The sequence below is a fragment of the Vulpes vulpes genome, chromosome 8 (genome assembly GCF_048418805.1).
Source record: "Vulpes vulpes isolate BD-2025 chromosome 8, VulVul3, whole genome shotgun sequence".
Classification (NCBI taxonomy): domain Eukaryota; kingdom Metazoa; phylum Chordata; class Mammalia; order Carnivora; family Canidae; genus Vulpes; species Vulpes vulpes.
The window spans coordinates 91,762,079-91,787,281 of NC_132787.1; the positions used below are offsets into that span (position 1 = coordinate 91,762,079).

The window sequence follows — 25,203 nt, forward strand, 5'->3', positions numbered from 1 at the left end:
TATCTCTCTCTCTCTCTCTCTCTCTCTCACACACACACACACACACACACACAAAAGAATTAAGGAAATATATACAGCAAATAAAAGACCAAGCTACATCTCTAAAACAGAACATTCACCTTTTATAAGACAAATCAGCAGCATGGATTCCAGAGGCAGTATGTCTGGGCTGAAACTCTCACATTCCACAAAAGGAAATCAACAGATAATGCCTAAAATTGATAAACAGCAATACAATACTACTTAGAAATATGACGGCAAATAGAATTAGCTAAGAGTCAAAAGGGCTCTCATGGGGAAATAGGACCTGTAGTGGAAAGAGTGGTACAGGAAACTCCTGTTTCTCATGGTAAGTCATACAGTACTGTTTAACGTCTTTAAACTACAAATAGGGAGATCCCTGGGTGGCTCAGCGGTTTAGAGCCTACTTTCAGCCCAGGGCATGATCCTGGAGTCCCAGGATCAAGTCCCACATCAGGCTCCCTGCATGAAGCCTGCTTCTCCCTCTGCCTCTGCCTCTCTCTCTCTCTCTCTCTCTCTCTCTCTGTGTGTGTCTCCTGTGAAATAAAATCTTAAAAAAAAAAAAAAACTACAAATAGTTACTACTTTGATTAAATTTTTTTGAAATCTGTTTAAAAAAGAAAAAGCTGAGGGATGCCTGGGTGGCTCAGTAGTTGAGCATCTGCCTTTGGCTAAGGGAGTGATCCCAGGTCTGGGGATCGAGTCCCACATCAGGCTCCCTGCGAGGAGCCTGCTTCTCTCTCTGCCTGGGTCTCTGCCTCACTCTCCCTCTCTCTCAAATAAATAAATCCTTAAAAAAAAAAAAAGAAAAAAAGAGAAAAAGTTGGAAAGAATAGATCAAGGAAGCCTATTATGGTTGTGTATGGAGGGTTTTTTTTTGAAGTCAGGAAAATGCTCATTTGATTATATCCACATTAACATAATTCTGGCTAATGAAAAGTGAGATAAACTGGCCAAAGGACTGGTCAGAGTTTTTATGTCCTTCAAAGAAGATAAAAAGGAATGAGAAATGAATATTTTTTTGCAACCCCAAATGTAATCACTGATCCATTCATGGATCAAACCACTGGGTAAAATGTTAGAGAATACAACAGTTACACAGTCTCAAGGTATCATCACACCTATTACTTATTAACTACAAATGGGGAAAAAATACTTTAACAATTTGGCAGATTCTCTCTTACACAAGGGCTCAAATTTATTATCTCCAATAATGACAAAATGACATTATGCACACTTCCTGATGTGATGCATTGAAAAAGACCATCTAATTAATGTTTGCCAAAATGTTTAATTTGAATCTAGTCAAGAAGCAGCAAATCCAAAATGTAGAGCATTCTATTAACAAAATATTTAGACTCACTTAAAAATGTCAATGTCATGATCTATTTTGTTCTTGGTTATGGAAAGTAAAGAGACAGGACAACTAAATTCAATGCAATATCCTAACTGGACTCTGGACACCTCTACTGCCAATCATCCTCCAAAAAAGTCAAAGGAGTTGAGAAGTTTAAATAAGGACTATAAAACATATTATTAATACTAAATTTCTTGAGTGTAATCATAATATTATATAAAAAATTATTGTTTCTAGCTTATATATACTGCAGTATTTAGGGATATAGTGTCATATCTGGAGCTTACTTTCAAATTTTCAAATGGCCTAGCAAATAAAAGAAATACAAAGTGAGGGCAGCCCAGGTGCCTCAGCGGTTGAGCACCGCCTTGAGCCCAGGGCCTGATCCTGGAGTCCCACATCAGGCTCCCTGCATGGAGCCTGCTTCTCCCTCTGCCTGTGTCTCTGCCCTTCTTTCTCTCTCTCTCTCGGTCTCTCATAAATAAATAAAATCTTAAAAAAAAAATACAAAGTGAGTGCACAAATAAAGCAAAATGTTAATCAGAAAACCTACATGAAGGGCATATATGTGAATAGTGGTATTATTCTTCCAAACTTTCAGTAGGCTTGAAAGTTTTCAAAATAAGCTGGAGGGGAGGGCACCTGGATGGCTCAGTTGGTTGGGCACCTGCCTCTGGCTCAGGTCATGATTCCAGGGTCCTGGGATCGAGTCCTACATCAGGCTCCCTGCTCTGAGAGGAACCTGCTTCTCCCTCTCCTCTCTCTGTCATGAATAAATAAACAAGATCTTAAAAAAAAAAAAAAAAAAAAAAGCTGGAGGGGAAAAAGAGATACAAGGAAGAAATAGTCTTGGCGCACCTAGGTGGTTCAGTGGTTGAGCATCTGCCTCTGGCTCAGGGCATGGTACTGGGATCCAGTCCTGCATCAGGCTCCCTGTGGGGAGCCTAGGTTTCTGCCTCTCTCAAGAATAAATAAATAAAATCTTAAAAAAAATAAAATATGGGCAGCCCGGGTAGCTCAGTGGTTTAGTGCCACCTCTGGACCGGGGCATGATCCTGGGGACTGGGGATTGAGTCCCACATCAGGCTCCCCGCATGGAACCTGCTTCTCCCTCTGCCTGGTCTCTGCCTCTTTCTCTCTCTCTCTCTCTCTCTCTCTCTCTCTCTGTCTCTCATGAATAAATAAAATCTTTACAAAAATAAAATAAAATAAAATAAAATAAAATAAAATAGTCTTTTTTCTTCAAGGTGATGTTATATCTAGTATGTCCAGAGCCTAAAATTGCTGCAGCTGTCTCCACACAATGAGGAAAGTTAGCTGGGGACAAACTACTGACTAAGTGCAGGATGGAAAAATGACTTGGGTTCTAGTTGAGATTGCTAAGCCACTGAGTAAACAGACCCTCGAAGTGGCAGAGCTTCAAACTTATTGTTTAAGCCAGTCTGTGGGATTTCTTTGGGAGGCGAGGAGATGCCACTTCCTAAAACAGAAATGTATTAAGAAGTACTGCTACCAAAAAAATACTGAGGATGTAGAGCCAAGGACAGGCAGCAAGGAATACACAAGTACCACAGTAGTTACTCTTCCTATGTTATACATTTTAAATTTAACATGCATTACTTTTTAAAATTAAATTTTAAATAAAAACACACACCTATTTCTGGAAATCACTTTCCTGACCCAGGGATAAGGGCACTTACTACAGTAATTTACCAGATAATAAAAATATTCTAAGCCAAAGAAAATGTCACATACAGAAACTCCAACTCCACCCCTTTTCTGAAAGCTCCTAGAACAGTAAGCTGTTGGTGGTTAGTGATTTTGAGGTTTTAGTGGGTTCCATTTAAAGAGGTATGATATTTGATGTGAAGAGACATGGCTGCTTAAAATTATCAACAGAAGAGATAAATGATAAATAAATTTCAGCTAGGGGGACCTGGGTGGCTCAAGGGTTGAATGTCTGCCTTTGGCTCAGGTCATGATCCTGGGGGTCCTAGGATTGAGTCCTGTATCAGGCTCCCCACAGGGAGCCTGCATCTCCCTCTGCCTGCCTCTGCCTCTCTGTCTCTCTCATGAATAAGTAAAATCTTCAAAAAAAAAAAAAATCAGCTAAATATCAGCTCTTTCAACCTAAAAATATGAATAACCAATCCTCTGCCTATAAAAATTCTATCTAGTCTGTTTATAACTATCCTCAAATTACATATCCAAAGTAATCACTCATGTAACGGATTTTTTTCAGTAAAGTCTTTTTAAGTCACAAAACGGTCCAGCCCTGTACAGTCTTATCATTCCATTTAATCCAATCAAGTTTACAAGGTAGGCATTATTAGCCCCTGCCTAAAGAGAGTTCAGAAAGATTTTAAATATTCATTTACTTGCGAGAGAGAGAAAGAGAGAGAGATCTCGATCCCAAGAAGTGGGGAGGGGCAAAGGGAGAAGCAGGTTCCCCACTGAGCAGGGAGCTGGATCCCTGGTCCATCCCAGGACCCTAGGATCATGACCTGAGCCAAAGGCAGATGCTTAACCGAATGAGCCACCCAGGTGCCCAGTTCAGAAAGATTTTAAAACCTGCTTGAAATTAAACAGTGGCAAGAAAGATATTAATTAATCCATGTTCTTTTCATTACATCATCCCTCCCTTACCACTCTAGCCACTACTACTTCAGTTCCTTGCTGGATTCCTGTCCCATCTATACTTGAATGTTGGTATTCCTTGCAGTTTTGGGAGGTCTTCTTATTCCATATTCACCGACGCCACTGTGACTTCAACTGCTTTTATTTCTCCAGACTAGATTCCACTCCCTACCTCCCAGACATGATATACAAATATCTACCGTCTATTAGATACCCTACAGGCACATAACCCAACTCGAAAACTTACGATGCCTCTGCCCTGCTCTTTCTCACATATTTCCTGTTAATGACACCAATTCACTCAAACAGTGGCAGCAGCATCAGAAATATGTTACATAGGGCGCCTGGGTGGTTCAGTCAGTTAAGCATCCAACTCTTGATTTCAGCTCAGGTCATGACTTGAGGGTCACATCAGGCTCTGGGCTGGTCATGGAGCTAGTTTAAGATTCTCTCTCCTCGGGCAGCCCAAGTGGCTCAGCGGTTTAGCGCTGCCTTCAGCCCAGGGCCTGATCCTGGAGACCAGGATGGAGTCCCACATCGGGCTCCCTGGATGGAGCCTGCTTCTCCCTCTGCCTGTGTCTCTGCCTCTCTCTGTGTCTCTCATGAATAAATAAATAAAATCTTTAAAAAAAAAAAAAAAAAAAAAAGAATGGTTCAAAGATTCTCTCTCCTCCCCACCCCCACCCTCACATACTCTCTCTCTGGAAAAAAAAAATGTGGCACAGGAGCATCTCTGGCTGGCTCAGTTAGTAGAGCATGCAACACTTGATCTCAGGGCTGTGTGTTTTAGATCCACGTTGGGTTTAGAGGCTACTTAAAAATTAAAAAGAAGGGATGCCTGGGTGGTGAGTGTCTGCCTCTGGCCCAGGGTATGATCCTGGAGTTCCAGGATCAAGTCCCACATCGGGCTTCCTGCATGGAGTCTGCTTCTCCCTCTGCCTATGTCTCTGCCTCTCTCTCTCTCATAAATAAATAAAATCTTTTAAAAAAAATTAAAAAGAAAAAAAAAGATACATGGCACACCTTTAACCCTGCCATTCACCACTCCATCTACAGGATGAAGTATAAGTTCCCTGCCAGATCATAAAAAGCCCTTTCACAGTAGACACCCCAGATCCAAGATGCCAATAAATATAGGACAGACAAGTTGACTGTGATACATCTAATGGAACACTATGCAGCAGTTTAAAAAATGAAGAAACTAACACTGATGAGGAATGATCTCCAAGATATATTACAGGAGAAGGGAAGGAAACTACAACTATTTCTGAGATGTATTTAATAACACAGTTGACCCCTAAACAACAGGGGTTCAAACTGCACTGGTCCACTTACATGCAGATCTTTTTTGGGGGGGATAAATACAGTACTGCAAATGTATTTTCTCTTCCTTAAGATTTTCTCAACATTTTCTTTCTTCTAGCTTTCCTTATTGCAAAAATACAGTATATAATACATATAACATAAAAATATGTATTAACCAACTGTTTATATTACTGGTAAGGTTTCTAGTGATAGCTATTTATTAGCATTTGAGTTTTTGGGGAGTCAAATTACACACAGATTTTCAACAACGCAAAGAGGTTGGCACCCCTAACCCCACGCCATTCAACAGGTCAACTGTACAACCCTAGTTCTCAAACTTTACCTTGTATCAAAATCATCTGGAGGGCTATATCAAAACACAGTAGATGGCTGAGCCCTACCCAAGCAGTTTCTGATTTAAAACATCAGAGGTGGAACATGAGAACCTGCATTTCCAGTAAGTTTCCTGGTGATGTTGGTGCTATTAAAGGAGCACACTTTGCAACCATTGTCTTCAGACACTGCACATTTCAAAAAAACAGATCATTTTTATCATCCTTATTTTTTTTTAAAGATTAAATTTATTTATTCATGAAAGACACAGAGAGAGAAGCAGGCTCCATGCAAGAACCTGATGTGGGACTGGATCCTGGAACTCCAGGATCACGCCCTGGGCTGAAGGCAGGCACTCAACTGCTGAGCCACCCAGGTGTCCCTATTTTTATCATCTTGAAAGGAAATCAACCCCTCACAGACTGTCCAAATTTTACAATGGTAAAGGAAGGCCAATATATACAATGGAATATTAGTCATTAGAAATAACAAATAACCACCATTTGCTTCGACATGAATGGAATTGGAGGGTATTACGCTGAGTGAATTAAGTCAATTGGAGAAGGACAATCATTATATGGTTTCACTCATACAGGGAATATAAAAAATAGTGAAAGGGATTACAGGGGAAAGGAGAGAAAATGAGTGGGAAAAATCAGAAAGTGTGACAAAACATGAGACCCCTAACTCTGGGAAACGAACAAGGGGTGGTGGAAGGGGAGGTGGCAGGGGGATGGCGTGACTGGGTGACGGGCACTGAGAGGGGCACTTGACAAGATGAGCACTGGGTGTTATACTATATGTTGGCAAATCAAACTCCAATTAAAAAAAAAAAAAAAAAAAAAAAAGAAGAAGGCCAAACACTGCCTAAAAGCAAATCATCCACTAAAGCAGATTCATGGCAATTAGGTGATAAAATTTAACTGACAAATAGCAAGAAAGATGAGTCACACTATACTACTATTCCATGGCAAAATCTAAAAAACACACAATCATGCAATACCAAGCAGGTACACAACACCACGGCTTTCAGGAAAATGTGTTTTACAGTAAAACAGTAAAGGACAAGGGTGCCTGGATGGCTCCGTCAATTAAGCCTATTGGACTTCGGCTCCAAAAGGCTCTTCTGCACTCCATGCGTAGTCTTCTTGTCCCTCTACCTCTGCTCCTCCTCTCACTTGCTTGCTCTCTAAAATAAATTTTAAAATCTTAAAAAAAAAAAAAAAGAAGTCATGGACAAATTAACAAAAACTGTATTTACTCTTGAAATTGTTACCTGTAATATGTTCTTTAAAATTAACATTTAAGACTTCTAATTCTTTCCCTGCAGCCACTCATCAATTAATAGATAAGACAAACTGTATTTGAGAATACAGTTCCCTAAAAAATGCTCACATAACTGAGCAGTTTTAAACTCAGTAATTTACTAAAATTCAATAAGAGATCAGGAAAAAATGTTAAAAGAATCCCTTCAGCAGTAACGTTTTTTAGGAGCTAAAGTATTCCAAGGGTAGACAGAATGTCAAGCATGGAGATGTTCTCCAAGAGTGAAGAAAATGTTGAAAGAGCAAAGTGCTAGATCACCACTGGAACTGGAAACTACCATTAAATAGGAAGATCGCCAACCTAAGGCAAAGGGTAAGAGCATTCATATAAATATACTGCCTCATCCTTGAGCCAATAAACAATGCCTGCTACATAGTATAACCTAAAAACAGTTGAAATCAGCTCAAGGAAATATGTGTTGCGAGCTAAAGAAAGTTTAAAATAAAATGTCTTCTGTTTAAAAAAAAAAAAAAAGTCCTGTAAATTGTGGCATCTAAATACAAAAACATCAGAAGAAGGAAAAGTTTTCAGAAGATAAATTAAAAAATGAGTGGATGTCCTATTATAGTCTAAAACTTGGTTACATTGGAATTTATCAGGTTAATATTGAAATTATTTTTAATCTCTTTAGAATACATTACCCAATAGTAACAAACAGCCTCAAAAGTACAGTCAACATACTGTATAATTTAGTTACTTGTATTATATATCATTATTTAGTAGTTTTATTATAGAATATTTTATTGTACAGAGAAAAACAAATTATCAAACCCTCTCTGACTTATGATCCAAAAGTCCATTCTTGAGGGAGGCATATTAAGATTAGAGTATGGCTGACCTCCTGGAAATCCATCTTAAAGGTTAAGTATAAGCTAGTTTCACTAACATGCTATTTATGGCTCTATCATTCATTCACACATCTATGCAGACCCTCTTTGAGTCCATTTAAAACAGAGAAATTGGGGAGCCCAGCTGGCTCAGCGGTTTAGCACCGCCTTCAGCCCAGGGCCTGATCCTAAGACCCAGGATCGAGTCCCATGTCAATCTCTGTGCATGGAGCCTGCTTCTTCCTCTGCCTGTGTCTGTGCCTCTCTCTCTTTTTCTCTCGGTGTCTCTCATGAATATTTAAAAAATAATAATAAAACAAATTATTTCTCTGTATGTATCATTCAATACACAAAAATCCTTATACTTCTCTCCTAAACTGTTTCATTCACGTTTCAAAGGATAACCCTCCAACAAATCCTAAAATTTGAGAAGTGGTGAATAAATCTTAAACTGTACCTTAGCCAGGCTCATAATTTTCTCTATGGATTACATGCACCCTCTGGCCTCACTTTTCCACTGATCATCCTAACTTTTTAAAATCTTTTTGTTTTGTTTTTTAGATTTTATTTATTTATTCATGAAAGACAGACTTGATTTTTACTAATTTTTTATTTCTCAGTAACACTGAGAAAACATCAAATACTGCAGTGTTGGAAAACTAATCCCTAGATAAATGTAGTGTTACTAGTTGGTTAAAATTCTCCAACTTAAAGAAACTCTACAACTGGGGGCACCTGGATGGCTCAGTGGTTGAGCGTCTGCCTTTGGCTCAGATTGTGATTCAAGGGTCCTTGAATGAGTCCCACATCGGACTCACCACAGGGAGCCTACTTCTCACTCTGTCTCTCATGAATAAATAAAATCGTAAAAAAAAAAAAAAAAAAAGGGAACTCTACGTCTTTCTTAAAGTATAGCAATATAATTATATTAAAAAAAATAAAATAGAGGGACGCCTGGGTGGCTCAGCACTTGAGCGTCTGCCTTTGGCCCAGGGAGTGATCCTGGGACCCGGGATCAAGTCCCGCATTAGGCTCCTTGCAGGGAGCCTGCTTCTCCCTCTCTGCCTGTGTCTCCATCTCTCTCTCTGTGTCTCTCATGGATAAATAGATAAAATCTTTTAAAAAAAGAAAAGAAAAAAGAAAAGAAAAGAAAAGGTATCTTACAAACATAAAGCTTGTGTTTCTCACAACAGAAAATGTCTTAGAAGAACAGCCAAGGGAGGGAAAAAAAGAACAGCAAAGGTCTCGATAATCTGATTCTAACTTCAGGTGCTGAGAAAGCAGTAGTATTTTGGTCCTTTTCAACCACTCCCTCCCCCCTAGAGCAGTCACCAACTCTTTACTACTTACCACTGCATCCCTGGGGCTCATACAAGATGCCTAACACATTGTAAAAAAAAAAAAAAAAAAATTCAGATTTTTTTTTTAAATTAACAATTGTAAAGGCTTATAGCTTAATTTCCTAGTTTATTTTTTAAAAAGGACTATGTTTCCCTTGAAATATGTATCTTTAAACTATTTTGAATCAGATACATCATACACAGAATATAAACTCTTAGGAAATGTAGCAAATATGGGCTATTGGCAGACCTAGAGGAAACATAAGGGGATTCAGAGTAATAAGTATCTTAACTGTTCTGTAGGTTTTAAATTTTTCAAAAGAAAAAAGTTTTTAAAACTCTTATTCACTTAGGTAAGAAGCTAATGTTTGATCAATTATTTTGATATTTTATTTACCTTTCGTAATACTATGCTGAGAATATATCCCCACACACAAATATATGCAAAAAGATATTACTGGATTTTTTTAAAATTCATATTTATCTGTTAACTTCTGATTTAAGGAAGGCAAAGGCATTTTTTAGAGGACTAGGAATATATAAAGAAGTAGAATAACAATACTCTCACATTTTATAAGGACAAATGTTTACTAGGAAGTCTCAAACTAGCAATATCAAGAGGTAGTTTATCATTCAGTGCCAAGCGCTATAATATATGGGACACACTGCAATCTTCTGGTAGATTATGAATTTGCTGAATCATTTGTTGTTCAGTATCTTACAAAACAGTATACATCAAAAGCAGAAAACGAAACTAAAGACTCATACTTTGTTCAAAAAGCAAAAATCCTCCTTTTCTCCCCCCCCCCCCCAAGTAAATCAGCCAAGAATTATTCATCTAAATTAAAACAGTTTCCTTTAGGGGTGCCTGAGTGGCTCAGTGGATTAAGTGTCTGCCTTCAGCTCTGGGCATGATCCTGGAGTCCTGGAATGGAGGAGCCCCATGGGGGGGGGGGGTGTCCCTGCTCAGCTGGAAGTCTGCTTCTCCCTCTCCCTCTCTCTGCTCACCAGGAAGCCTACTTCTTCTGCTTCTCCCTCTCCCTCTCTCTGCTCACCAGGAAGCCTACTTCTTCTGCTTCTCCCTCTCCCTCTGCCTCTGCCTGCAGGTCCCACCACTTGCATACTCTTTCTCTGTCAAATAAATAAAAATCTTAAAAAAAAAAAAAAACTAGTAAAATAAAATTGTTTCCTTTAAATAACATTGTTCTGAGCAGAACTAGTCTGATTCTCTACCACAATCACCTGATTATCCTAAGTAACAAAAATATGGGCTGGATATTTAAAAAACAATAGCAGGACCCCTGCTGGGTGGCTCAGTGGTTGAGCTTCTGCCTTCAGCCCAGCACGTGATCCTGGAGTCCTGGGATGAGTCCCACATCAGGTTCCCTGCATGGAGCCTGCTTCCCCCTCCGCCTGTGTCTCTGCCTCTATCTCCTTCTCTCATGAATAAATAAATAAAATCTTTAAAAATAAAAATAAATAAAAAATAAAAAACAAAAGCAAAATATTATTTATCCCTCACTCTATTGGATGTTCTGAATTAAAAAGTGGAGTCACTATCATTTGGAGTCAAAAGTTACTTCAATTTCCAGGGATGCTTGGCTGGCTCAGTAAAGCATGCAACTCTTAATCTCAGGGTTGGCAGTTTGAGTCCCACATTGGGGGGTAGAGATTACTTAAATAAATAAGTTTTTTTTTTTTTTTTTTTTTAAAGCTACTTCAAATTCCAGTTAAGGTAGTAAGGAAAGATCTTTCTGACCCATTCTCTCCAAAGTCACACCAAAACATTGAAGAAAATAAGGGGCAGCCCGGGTGGCTCAGCGGTTTAGGGTCGCCTTCTGCCCAGGGCATGATCCTGGAGACCCAGGATTGAGTCCCACGTTGGGATCCCGGCATGGAGCCTGCTTCTCCCTCTGCCTATGTCTCTGCCCCTCTCTCTGTGTCTCTCTCATGAATGAATAAATAAAAAATCTTAAAAAGAAAAAAAAAAAACATTAAAGGAAATAAGAAAAATAAACAGACACTGTAATCACAACCACATGAAGACAAAAAACCTTATGACCTCAGGGTCAGCTGAAGACACCAAGGAGGAGCAAGCCAATTCATATCTAAGAACCCTGGAAAGGTTTTGCAATAGGAGTTATCAGGCACCGGGCAGAAAGGCCTAATTAAAGGTTTATATAAGGACATCCCCAAGACCTAAGACTCCATCTCACAGAGTCAGATTTTACCACACCTCAAGGTTAAAGCAGGAATCTAAATGTTTATTCTTTAGAAAATATAAAACAGATACTTTGTGGGGTTTTTTTAAGATTTTCTTTATTTATTCATGAGAGACAAAGAGAGAGAAAGAGAAAGAGAGAGAGCTAGAGACATAGGCAGAGGGAGAAGCAGGCTCCATGCAGGGAGCCCGACACAGGACTCGATCCTGGGACTCCAGAATCACGCCCTGGGCCAAAGGCAGGCGAACCGCTGAGCCACCCAGGGATCCCCAACAGATACACTTTGAATGCAAGAACAAGAGGCTCAATGTAGTATGGAGACTAAAAACAAGGAGATTGGGGTGCCTCGGTGGCTCACTGGTTTAAAGCATGTTTAGCTCAGGCTGTGATCCCAGGGTACTGGGATCCAATCCGGCATCGCGCTCCCCACAAGGAGCCTGCTTCTCCCTCTGCCTATGTGTCTGCCTTTCTGTGTGTGTCTCATGAATAAATAAATAAAATACTAAAAAATGAAATAAAAACAAGGAGATTTAAAAGCCCTACCTATGTTTACAGAGCTTGCAAACACCTTTTTAATGACCCATTCTTAATTCTGAACATATACCGATATTACCAATCTTAGAAAGGCCTCTACATACAGAATAAACCCTGTAATCTCCTTATTTGCTACAAATAAAAACTAAATAAAAAAATTTTTTAATTAAAAAATAAAATGCAGAATAAAACAAATGTGGGGGGGACACAGAAAACTTGACGGAAAAAAACAGCCATGTAAAGAGGAAAATGTCAAACAAGCTAGCCTCAAAAAAAAAAAAAAATGCTGTATTCATGAAAGGAGAACACTTTTAAAAACAAATTTCAAGGAATAAACAAGAAAAAACTACGAGAAATATTAAAATATGACAGCTGAAATAAAACCTACACTAGAAAAGTTAGAAGACAAAAATCGAGGAAATCTCCCCAGAAAGTAAAGCAAATGAACAAAGCTGGAAAACAGGAAACTAAATCAACCCATGAAGTCCAAAAACCAATTAAAAACAGAAAATAGGGGCACCTGGTTGACTCAGTAGTTAAGCGTCTGTCTGCCTTTGGCTCAGGTTGTGATCCTGGGATCCTGGGATGGAGTCCCACATCAGGCTCCCCTCTGCCTATGTCTCTCTACCTCGCTTTCTGTGTCTTGAATAAATAAATAAAATCTTTAAAAAAAAAAAAAAAAAAAAGAACTCTCAAAACTCAACAGTAAAAATAAACAATCCAGGAAAATGGGCAATTGACATGAACAAACATTTCATTAGAAGATACAGAGATGGTAAATAAGTACATAAAAAGATTTTTCAGCACCTCTGGCCAGTAGGGAAATGCAAATTAAAACCACAATGAGAGTATCACTACACACATACCAGAATAGCAAAATACAAAATAGTAACACCACCAAATGCTGGTAAGGATGCAGAGAAACTAGATCACTCATACGCTGCTGGTGGGAATATAAAATAGTACAGCCATTCTGGAAACAGTTTGGTAGTTTCTTATAAAACTAAACATGCAATTACCATATGACCCACTAATTATACTATTGGGCATTTATCCCAGAGAAATGAAAACTTATGATCACATAAAAACCTATACACAAATATTCATAGCAGCTTTATTTATAACAGCCAAAATCTGGAATCAGCTGTGATGTTCTTCAACAGGTGAATGGTTAACAAACCAAAGTAAATGCATACCATGGTATACTACACAATAAAAAAGAACTACTGATGATATATGCAACTTGGATGAATCTCCAGAGAATTATGCTAAGTGAATAAAAGCCAATCCCAAAGATTACATCTGTACAATTGCATTTATATAACATTTATGAAATAACAAAACATTATAAATGAAAAATTTCTGGAGGAGATAAATGGGGGTTGGGAGTAGGAATACAGTTAAAAAAACACTAGGGATCCTTGCCCCTTGGACGGTTCAGTATCTTGACGGTGGTGGTGACTATATCAACCTACACAAGTGATAAAACTGTAAAGTAATATATATACTTGTGTGTATATATATATATATATATACACACACACAAATAAAAATAAGTAAAACTGGGAAATGTAAATAAGATTGGTGTACCAAGCCAGATGCTAATATCCTGGTTGTGATATTATACTATAGTTTCAAAAAATGTTTTCATAGGGAGAAACTGAGTAAAATGTACAAGGGATCCCTCTATTACTTTTTATAATGGCACGTGAATCTACAATTGCCTTAACAAAAATTTCAATTAAAAAAGCATAAGCACTGCTATTGATATGAAAGAAACAAATCAACATTGTCCTTCTGTTCTGATTTTGATACGTTGTACTTTTTGGGTCTCCAGAATACTGGTTTTTCCATTTTCTAATGATTTACAACCTTGGAGGCTCTGTTTCTGGGTCATACTGGAAACTCAGTGTTCATCACCAGTTGCTGTTTTCCACAAGTAAATTATTTTTCATCTCTGGGAAGAATAATAAACATCAAGTAATCACTTTTGCTTATAATCCATAATAATGTTTTCAAAAAATTTTTTTCTGATTTCAGATTTCCCTTCAGGTGAGTTTTCTTCACCAAAATATATTCTAACCACCTTTTCAAATTTTTTATCTTATAATCCAAATTTTAAAAACTTATTCCAGGGGCACCTGGCTGGCTCAGTAGGTAGAGCATGTGACTCTTGATCTCAGGGTTGTAAGTTCAAGGTGTAAATTGTAAAGTGGCTATAGACAGATAACCTAAAAATAAAATCTTTGGGGCGCCTGGGTGGCTCAGTTGGTTAAGCGCCTGCCTTCAGCTCAAGTCACGATTCCAGGGTCCTGGGATTGAGACCCACATTAGGGAGCCTGCTTCTCCCTCTCCGTCTACCTGCTGCTCCCCCTGCTTGTGCATGCTCTGTCAAATAAATAAAATCTTTTTTTAAAAAATTAAAAATAAAAATAGAATCTTAAAAAAAAAAGTATTCTATTAACCCCCAATATTCATCTACTTGAAGGAAGTAAATCTACGACCTTTACAAGACTTTTGGGATGTCTGGGTGGCTCAGCGGTTTAGCTCCTGCCTTTGGCCCAGGATGTGATCCTGGAGTCCCTGGATCGAGTCCCACGTCGGGCTCCCTACATGGAGCCTCTTCTGTCTCTACCTCTCTCTCTCTTTCTCTCTCTCTCTCTCTCTCTCTCATGAATAAATAAAATCTTAAAAAATAAAATTAAAAAAAAGAGGGCAGCCCTGGTGGCGTAGCGGTTTAGCGCCGCCTGCAGCCCAGGGCGTGATCCTGGAGACCCTGGATCAAGTCCCATGTCAGGCTCTCTGCATGGAGCCTGCTTCTCTCTCTGCCTCTCTCTCTCTCTCTCTCTCTCTCTCTGTGTCTCTATGAATAAATAAATAAAATTAAAAAAAAAAAAACTGCTCCCTTCAAAACAATTTTTTAAAAAATAATAAAATTAAAAATTTTTTAAAAGACTTGTATCAGTCTTATGGGTTCAGATAATGTTCTATTAACATGCCCTATAGTTTTAAACTTCCTTTATGACCAAACCATCTCCATAAGCAACTTTCCCATGCATATCTCTTTAGCTAATCACACAACTTATATTTAATGCTAAGTAAGTTTCTAATTTGTAAATCACCACTCAACAAGCCCCTACACTTCTCTATTAATCACAGCTCCTACCACTGCACTGACTGGAGAAACTGGTACTATTAAAATTTGACAGAGATTGCCAGTATTTCTCCTATCATTCTCTTTTACAAACCAAGCAGGAGTATTGGTATTTCCTTTGCCACATCTTATACACCATTATACACCACGATTCTGGAAATAAAAGTAATTATCCCTAACATTATCCATTTAGCTCTGCTCTGTTATGCTCGGAGTTTGCAAAGGACAAGTAACCTGAACAAACCTTTTAATATTCAGTGCTGATATTTGTTCCTCTTCCTCACTCCTGCCAAAACAAAAACAAAACTGGAAACCACTGCAACTCTACTTTTCAAATAGATAATTCTCCTACTCACTAATTTCTATCATTTTTTTTTTCATTTTTTTCAACAAAACAATGAAATTCTCAGAATGAGAAACATGGCCATAGACAGAATTAGATCTAGATTCTAGTGAAAACTCTTTCAGGGCACCTAGTTTTAGCTCAGGTCATGATACCAGGGTGGTGGGATAGAGCCATGCCTTAGGCATGGGGGGAGTCTGCCTGTCCCTCTCCCTCTGCTCCTCTCCCCACCTAGCCCTTGGGCACCCGTGTTCTCTCAAAATAATTTTTTTTTTTTTTAAACCACAAAACCTCTTTCCCTAATTAGCCACATAATCTTCTAAACTTCCTTCACCTCACTAGTCTATTTCCTAACTCTTTAAATTGCAGGTTTCTTTCCTGCATTAATATTTCATGATTCTAACATTCCACAGAGTTCTGTGTACATACAACAAAAAAGACAAACCTGATTTCAGTATCTAAAAGTACAGACCAATGACACTAAAATGTGGTGAAGTACCATAAAGAATCCTCTGGACTCAATGACCACTGGTTAACAGTAGCTATTACATGGAACAGTGAGGGGCTGTCTGTGATCAAACACCCTTACAGAGAGAACTGGGGTTAAGAATTGGGTAGGGTTTTTTTTGGATTCTTAGTAAAATATAACATAAAATTTATTTTTTTTAAACTATGGTAAAATACACTTAAGACTTATCACCTTGGGGATCCCTCGGCTCAGTGGTTTGGCGTGTGCCTTTGGCCCAGGACGTGATCCCAGAGTCCCGGGACCGAGTTCCACATCGGGCTCCCTGCATGGAGCCTGCTTCTCTCTCTGCCTCTCTCTCTCTCTGTCTCTCATGAATAAATTAAAAAATATATATTAAAAAAAAAACTTATCACCTTAACTAGTTTTAGGGGGCAGAGTGCTGTATTGTTAAATATATTCACATTGCTGTGCAACAGACCTCCAATACTTTTTCATCTTACAAAACTGAAACGCCATACCCACTGAACAACTCCCTATTTCCCTCTACCCCCACTCCCTGGGGGACTATCGTCGTACCCTTCACCATTCTACTTTCCGTTTCTATGAATTTGACTTTAGAAATGTCATGTAAATGTAATCATAGTGAATATTTACCTTTTTGTGCATTTTAACCATTTTTATGCATATAATTCAGTGGTGTTATATTCTAATTGTTATACAACCATCACCACTATCCGTCTCAATTTTTTCATCCCAAACTGAAACTCTGTACACATTAAGCAATAACTCCCCATTACCCAGTCCCAAGGCTCTGGTAACCACTATTCCACTTTCTCTATGAATTTGCCTATTCTAAGTACCTCATATAAATGCACACAGTTTTTGTCCTTTTTTTGGTCTGGCTTGTTTCACTTAGCACAGTGTTTTTCAAGGTCCATCCATGTTGTAGCATATACCAGAATTTCATTCCTTTTTAAGGCTGATACACTCTATGTAGACAATAATACATTTTGTGTATTCATTCATGTGGACATTTGGGTTGTTTCCACGATTTAGCTATTATGAATAATGCTGCTGCTAAATAGATAAATACTGATGAGGATGTGGAGAAATTGGAAACCTGGGGCAGTGATAGTGGGAATGTAAAACAGTACAGCCACTATGGAAAACAATATTGTGGTTTCTCAAAAACTTAAAAATAGAATTACCACATAAGCCAGCAATTCCACTTCTAGGTCTATACCCAAAAGAACTGAAAGAACTTGAACAGGTAATTGTATAACAAAGTTCATTTGTGATAACTCAGTCATCCTAATGGGTGTGAAATAACATCTCATGGTGGTTTTGATTTGCATTTCCCTAATGACTAGTGAGGTTGAACACCTTTTCATGTGTGCTTACTGGCCATTTGTGTATCTTCTTTGGGAAAAATGTCCAGATAGTTTTTGATCAGTCCTAAAAATATGTGTTCAAATGAATGATTCATTAGGCACTCTGGCATTCCTATAGCATAAGCTGCTGACTGAGAATCACAGCAAAGTCCAGACACTTTTCATTTGCCAGAGGTTTTTGTTTTTGTTTCATTTCTCTAAAAAGCAGCCTCCCCATAAAAATGGGCTCAGTTCAATCTAATCAACCAATTCTTAAATGCAGGCTAGTGGAACCATCCTACCCTTCCAAAGCTTAGCAAAAACACTCAGAAAGACAACAAAAGATGCATTCATTATGCCTCTCCCAGGGGCAAGAGTCTTTACCAATTTAACTTCTTGCATGGAGCCCAAACACTCCATTTCCCAATGAAAGATACTCCCTATGGAAAAGGTAATATAAGTCTAGGGAAGGAGGAAGGGATTAACAAAACCAAAAAGTAGTATATTCAGTAACAGCCTGCTAAAAATTGCTGTTTTGGGAAATGTCCATTAAACTACTATAACACCAAAAGGTAATGTTTTCCTGACCTCATACTACCAAGAGGGTTATAACCAAATCAACCACTGAAATCTGCTCATCCAAAACCAATAACTATCTTTTTAGCAAACATTTCTCATCTCAAACAATCTTTGAATTTCTAAGGCTGGTTTTATAATAAAATTACTCTATTGGCCAAACAGCTAATATTCTTGAATAAAGATCCCAATCTACTTCATGTATATAATGCTCAGAAAGTAAGTAGAAAAGAAAATATTTAAATAAAAACTATATTAGAAGATCCTAACTGTATTACCTGTCTGCCTGCCTGTCTTCCTTCACCCACTAAATGAAGAGATTCTTCTAGGTGCTTAGCATCTTTAAAAAAATTAAAAATTAAAAATTTTAAAATTAAAAAAAAGCAACACACCACCCTCTACTCTTGTGCTGCTTATATTCTAGTGCCCTTGGATCCTTGGACTCTCTTTGAAAATGGTAAGTGTGAAATATACCAGTAATTTGTTTTTGCAAGTCTGTCTACAATAAATCAAATCATTAATACCATACATAATTTCTGATGTAAACATATGGGAATTTAAAGTACACAGAAATATTTAAATACAGTTGTCTTTCACTGCACTATAAACATAATAAGCCTATAAAAATTCTTTCTTCCAAGAACCCAACTAAAATGTTTCTGCCTGAAATAATGAGGATCTGCTTAATATTGGCAGCTTGGCCCTTCTGAATACCTACTTCTGAATACTCACTTAGCAAAGTAACTACCTATAAAAACCTCAGGAGGTTTTAACAATCAAGTAACAACTCAAATTTCACTACCATTCATAATTAAGAGAATGCTCCAGATTTTTTTTTAAAAGCCAAAGGGGGGGTTTACCTAGTCAGCTGATAAAATTTAAAATCTTTTTTTAAAAAGTGAAATAGTAGTATACATCCATAGTCATTTCTCGTCATCTGCATGTTAACCAACTAGCTAGTTCGGACATGCCCTGTTCAATATGGTAGCTACCAGCCACATGACTACTGAGCACTTGAAAGGTGCCCAATCTAAGTTGAAATTAGCTTTGAGTATAACATACACATGAAGAAAAAAATATAAAATCTCAACATTTTCTAAACTATGATTACATAACAAAATGATAACATTTGGGATAAAAATGAATTCAAAATATCATTAAATTATTTTTTGGGTGCCTGGGTGGCTCAGTTGGTTAAATGTCTGACTCCTGATTTCAGCTCAAGTCATCTCAGGGCTGTGGGATCAAGCCTCACACTCAGCAGGGAGCCTATTTGAGATTCTCTCTCTCCTTCTCCCTCTGCCACACCCCCTGCTCTCCCCAAAGTGCAAGGGCACAAGCTCTCTAAAATAAATAAATCTGGGCAGCCCCGGTGGCGCAGCGGTTTAGCGCCGCCTGCAGCCTGGGGTGTGATCCTGGAGACCCGGGATCAAGTCCCACGTTGGGCTCCCTGCAGGGAGCCTGCTTCTCCCTCTGCCTGTCTCTCTGCCCCTCTGCCTGCCTCTCTCTCTCTCTGCCTCTGAATAAATAAAAATAAAAATTTTTAAATAAATAAATCTTTTTTAAAAAATAAAAATAAATTCTTCTTTTACTTTTTTAAGATTTATTTTTTTCTTAAAGATTATGGGCAGCCCTGGTGGCTTAGCAGTTTAGCGTCACCTTCGGTCTGGGGTGTGATTCTGGAGACCTGGGATTGAGTCACACGTCGGGCTCCCTGCATGGAGCCTACCTCTCCTTCTGCCTGTGCTTCTGCCTCTCTCTCTCATGAATAAATAAATAACATCTTAAAAAAAAAGAGAGAGAGAGATTTTATTTATTTTGAGAGAAAGCGCATGCAAACGAGAGCAAAGGGGAAAGGGCATTAGAAGTGGAAGGGAGAGAATCTCAAGCCAACTCCCTGCTGAGCCCAGAGCCTCTCCCAACTAACCTGAGCCAAAACCAAGAGCTGGATGCTTAACCAAATGAACCACCCAGGCACCCCAAGATTTATTTATTTAAATTAAGAGAGAAAGCAGGAGTGCATGCGTGGTGGGCAGAGGGGTAGAAGGAAAGGATCTCAAGTAGACTCCACTTAGCCCAGAGTCCAGAGCAGGCCTCAATCCCACAACCCCGAGGTCAGGACCCAAGCCAAAATCAAGAGTCAGATGCTCAATAGACTGAGCCATCCAGGCACCCCATTCTTTTACTTTTGTTAACGTAAAAAATGTCTTTTTTTAACTTTTTTAATACCAAAAAATATCACGTGGCTCACATTCTATTTGTTTCAAACAGCACTGGGTTTAAGACAACAGGCTTCTAAACCTGCACACAGAGTAATACATGCAATATGTGCTGGAGCTATGCTCAAAATTTTATACTTATGTATTTACTCATTTCTCGGTTCACACATTCACACTCTTAAATCTATCTTCTATACTAAAATACCAAACATATCAAATATTTTTATATCAAAATATGAAAGTTTCAGAGTCTAATGTGAAATTGTTTAGCAGAGCACTAACAAATATTTGAGTGACCACTGTGTACAGGGCATTCAATCCATAAAGTAACTTACTCTGCTATACTTCAGTGGTCGAAAGGACACATATTCTATATCTTGCTAATATGCACTCTGTTCCTACAGTGTGCCTGGCACCATGCTAAATGCTCTACCCTCCCTGATCCATAAAATCCTCACAACTACCCTATGTAGTAGGTCCTATTTAAAGAAAAAACTGAAGCACACAGAAATTAAGTAACTTGCCAAAGCCCACAGACTGTGGAAGTAGGATTCCAACTCAGCAGGCTCAAACCAAAGCCACCACACATTTTCCCTAATAAAAGGACTACAAAGGGTGGCTGGTTCAGTTGAAAGAGCACAGACTCTTGATCTCAAGGTTCTGAGTTCAAGCCCCATGATGGGTGTAGAGATTACCAAAAACACAAATAAAACTTCTTTTAAAAAGGACTATACAAGATTGTGTCATTTTACAGGAGGACTGGGTTCTACTTGTGGGTGTGTACCCATTATAAAAAGACTGGAATAGACCAGGGCTTAATGCATTGCTTCTCATTCTCCGCCTACTCTTCTCAATAGCAGGTTAAAGTTGACCACACAAATTAAATCCTTGATCTCACAGACTATGTTCCTTTTCCAGAATTTCTAGGCCCTATCCCATCCCTCTGGTCCAATTCCTATGTCCTGCAAGCTTCATTTCAAACACCATATCTATGCAAGCCTAGTTAAGACTCCCCATGATTCAGGCTAATCACCTTTCCTCCCTATGCTCATCCCTATTGTAGCAGTTCCCACACTCTGTCCTCACTAGACTACTCAAGGGGTCTATTGTGTTCACCACTTACAGTACCTAAAACCGTGCCTAACATTAGGTGCTCAATAAATATTTGCTGATCTAACCACTTGACCCACCCAGCTACAGCTAAAAGTGTAATATTAAAAGCAAACTTAGTGATAGGAGGGGCTAACCCACAAGCAGAGAACAAGTTCTAAATTTCATTAAATTTATGACAGGTCAAAAGGATAATACGATACACATGAAATAATGATTGCAATGACTCTTACCCACCCCAGAAAAAGGAAGAGTAAAATTAGAATCTATTTTAAATGATCACTTGCCCAATTTAGTTTCCGCATAATTTTGTAACAATGAATTAAAACGCTGTCCTAAGAAATCCAAATCAACCATTCCAGTAATGCTATAAATTGAAATCAGCTTAATTTTGACAATTCCCGGAGTTCAGAGACTGGAGTTGCTTTTTAAAATCGTCTCAAATATAAAACTAGTTACACTTATAATTGGATTTCACTGCACTCCCCCAATGCTGAGTGCTGGGCTCCACATGACAGGAGCAACCATGTGTCCTTTAAGATATTTACGGGGGGGGGGGGGGGGGGGAGAAGGGACGGTTTCCACACACAATTCGTTTAACACAAATTGTGTTAATGCCACTAAATTTTCTAACCAGAGTCCAAAGGGACTTTCCTAGAGCCTTCTCTTTTCCAAAACGGGAAACCGACTTAAAAGGTCAATCTTTAGTTCTTACTTACTAATCTAAGTAATCCTGAAACATGAGGTGAAAGTACATGAGAAGTTCTAGGGCTAAGAGGACCGGCCAAATGTTTTCCTATAAACCGTAGCGTAAAGTCAAATGGAGGAGAGGACTTCATTCTTTCGGGTTTGAGGACAGAAAATGATCATCTCTCTTAGATTACTGCTCCTGTTGATGTCTGGAAAAGCACTGTGAGGCAAACATGCCAACTGAGTCCCACCCCAAGCACGAAGAGCCTCCGATTGTTTGACACATCAATGGATTAGTCAACGCGGGGGAACTCACTTTTCCCCTCTAATTTGCTTTAATTATTCCTCACACAAACCCTCAAGTTTACTCTAAGTTATGACCATATGGAATCTTCTCTCTGCCCCTAAGTATTAAATCCAGGCCTTTACCAAACGACTACTACGGCTTCAATCCCATCCCCTAAAATAAATCCCTTACAAGTATCGTACATCTAGTTAACGCCACACAGATATGGAAAAAGCCAGTCCAGGCGCTTAAAGAAACAGCATTTTGGAACGTGGTTAATGCTGCATATTTTGCAACAGAGGCAATGAACAGAGTGGGAGACTCGAAAGCAAAAGACCGGATGGAAAGCATGGGAAGACCCCGCCCCAGCAAGCTCGATGTCGATTCAAACAGTAACTTGGGTCTGTTCGCCTGGAATCGGAATCACTGAAACAAAGGCGTTTATTACGGGAAGCAAGATGTCTGGAGTTAAAAGAAACGGTCTGCAGCTACCCAGACCGCACACCATCTCCCCACAGGTCTTACCTATGGTGGAAATAAAGGTGGTATTGAAGGCATCATCCGAAAAACGAAAAAGGACGCAGGTCTTCCCTACTCCCGAGTCTCCGATCAGGAGCAGCTTGAAAAGCAGGTCGTACGTCTTCTTCGCCATTGGGAGGAGCGGCTCAGGCTCTCGCCGCCGGCGGCCCCAAGGGATCGGTCCCTCTCACGACGGCCAACTCCTCACTTGGGCGTTCTCAGGCCGGAGGACCGGGGTAGCGTGGGAAAAACGAGGGCTCGAGAGGGCGCGGGCGACCTGCGAACGGCCTCGTCGAGGAAGCCCCGACGGTGGCGGCGTCCGGTGCCTCCGAGGGCGGCGACCGCGGCTCCGCAGCCTCTCCCAGCCGCTCCGCCCGGTTCCGGGGAGTCGGTCGGGACAAAATGGCCTCCCCTCCCCCCTCAGGGCTGCTCGGCCGGGACGCTCCCACGGGCGAGCGAACAAGCTCTGCCGTCGAGGGAGCGCGGCGGACGTGAGGACAGGCTCTCTCCCGAGCAGAAACTCCGCGCCGGGACGCGGCGGCGGCAGCGAAGGAGGACCCCGAGCCGACGAGCTCAGCTACATAGCCACAGGAAGCCGAGCCTCCCCGGCCAGAGCCACCTTTTCCCCGTGCCCTCTCACGCCGGCGTGCGCGCTGCCTGAGACGCACGCAAGGACGTACGCCCGCCCTTCCCTCGCGCCCTCGCCCTGCGGATCGCCTCTGCGCACGCGCGCCGGAGGGTGTCGGGGCACGCGGGGGCGGGGAGTGGCGCGCCGGGGTCTCAGAGCCTCAGTCTAGGGCCCCGCGGAGAAGAGACAGGGGAGGGGCGAGAGAGGGCGAGGCCGCGGGCGCGCTCCCTGCGGCCGCCTGATAGGGTGCGCGGCGCTACGAGCACGCCCCGCGGGGAGGCGCTGCCTGGCGACTGCGCAGGCGCGGCACGCTGGAGTAGCCCCTTGGCACCCCCACACCCCGCCGGGCTTCTTCCGGGGGTCGCCCTCTTGGCTACGCTGAGGAGGCTCCCGGCCCCGTTTGTCGCGTGTGTCGAGTTGAAGGTCTCGGCGCACTGACAGGCTCGGACGGCCATATGTTCCGGTGCAGCGGCGGCTCGTAAACGCGAGAAAAAAGCGGCGCCCTGGGTCATTAATAGGCTCTTTGCTAAAATGAGACGCATCCCCGGAGTGCCCGCCCTCGTGGCTAATGGTGACGGGAGAAACGTTTAGACCTCCGTCCCGCTTTACTTAACGAGCAAGAGTCGACGTTCCGGAGAGCAGCAGTTTGAAATGGAAAAACTGGCCGGGCTGCTCAGGTTGGGATGATGTCATCCGCCTTTCAGGGCAAGGAGAGGAGGATTGAGGAACACCTGGGCGCAGGGAGGACCTTCCCGCAAAGTGGAGGCTTGGGTGCCGGGCGCCACGGCGAGAACCCGCCGCAGGCCTCGCGGGCCTTTTGGAAGACGGGAGAGCCCCGAGCGCCATGCACGGGAAGCACGGCCCCTCCCTGCCGCCGAAATCGAACCACCGGTGTCCAAAATTGAAGGATACTCAAGCCAGCCCCAGCCCGACGCTGCCTCTTCCTGGCACTCTCTTTCCATATGCCTTAAGCCCTTCCTTCGGGCTCCCCCCATCAGGCTTTATGCTTCCCTCTTCCTCTCCTTCCTTTCTGTAGGTTAAATAGGCGTCCTCCTGCCCTGCCATTCCCAGCGTGTTGCACCGCCGCAAAGCGCACCCAGAATGTCATGGCTGAGAAGTTGAACCTGTGCTTCGTCCTGGTACAGGAGAAAACCCTGAGACATCTGGAAACAGGGATTGAGACAGAAGTAAAAACTACGTTTTTACACCCTGCCGCCCCCTCCCCCCAAAAAATGTTATGTATATTTAATATGTAATTAAAATTGGTCTTTGAGCCAGTTAGGGTAATCACATTACAATCTCCCATTTTTTAAAAGCTTGGCTTGCGTTCTTCCTTCCCAATCACCCCCAAAACTTCCCTACTGAAAATGCTTGTCTTCTTTAATACACCTCGCCCTTCAGTTTGTTTCTATGATTGCTCTTGTTTCTCAAACCTCATCCCCTGTGGATCATTCTTTTTCCAGTTCGGGGTGTCTTAAGATAATACCAACAATTCTAATATAACTGTGCAAATCAAAATGAGCTATGGTCAGTGCTACACAGGTTTGTCATCAATTAAGGCATGACATTGTGCACCCCGGGGACTCCATTGATGGCGTGATTCTCCCATTCAAAATAAGTTTGATTAACTCAAGCCCCAGTATTGTGAAGCATTTTTTTTTTAATGTCATGATTTTTAAATGTAGAAAGCCTAATTAATTCCACTACATAAATTTTGGGAATTAGGGCAGCTAAATATGGAAAATAAATTTTTAAAACTATGCTTTATCCCAGTTGTTTCGAGCAGTTATATCAATTAGCCTTTTCTCCACAGGCTCCATATTCTGAAAACTTAGGAATTAATTACACTTATTAACAAATTGTATTTATTATTGAGTCAGGATTGTAGAATTTTAGAGCTTTCATTTTTTTTTTTAAGATTTATTTATTTGAGGGAC

The 25,203-nt window shown here is 40.5% G+C and overlaps 1 protein-coding gene across 1 annotated transcript in view; it reads right to left on the bottom strand.

The window, feature by feature from the left end:
- RAB10 (RAB10, member RAS oncogene family) overlaps window positions 1-24,307 on the bottom strand; it is an 85,430-nt gene extending 61,123 nt beyond the window's left edge. The window contains exon 1 of the mRNA XM_025983911.2: window positions 22,645-24,307. Coding sequence (XP_025839696.1) covers window positions 22,645-22,771 — 127 coding nt within the window. The 5' untranslated portion in view covers window positions 22,772-24,307. The remainder of the gene's footprint in view (window positions 1-22,644) is intronic.
- Between the last annotated feature and the right edge of the window lie 896 nt (window positions 24,308-25,203).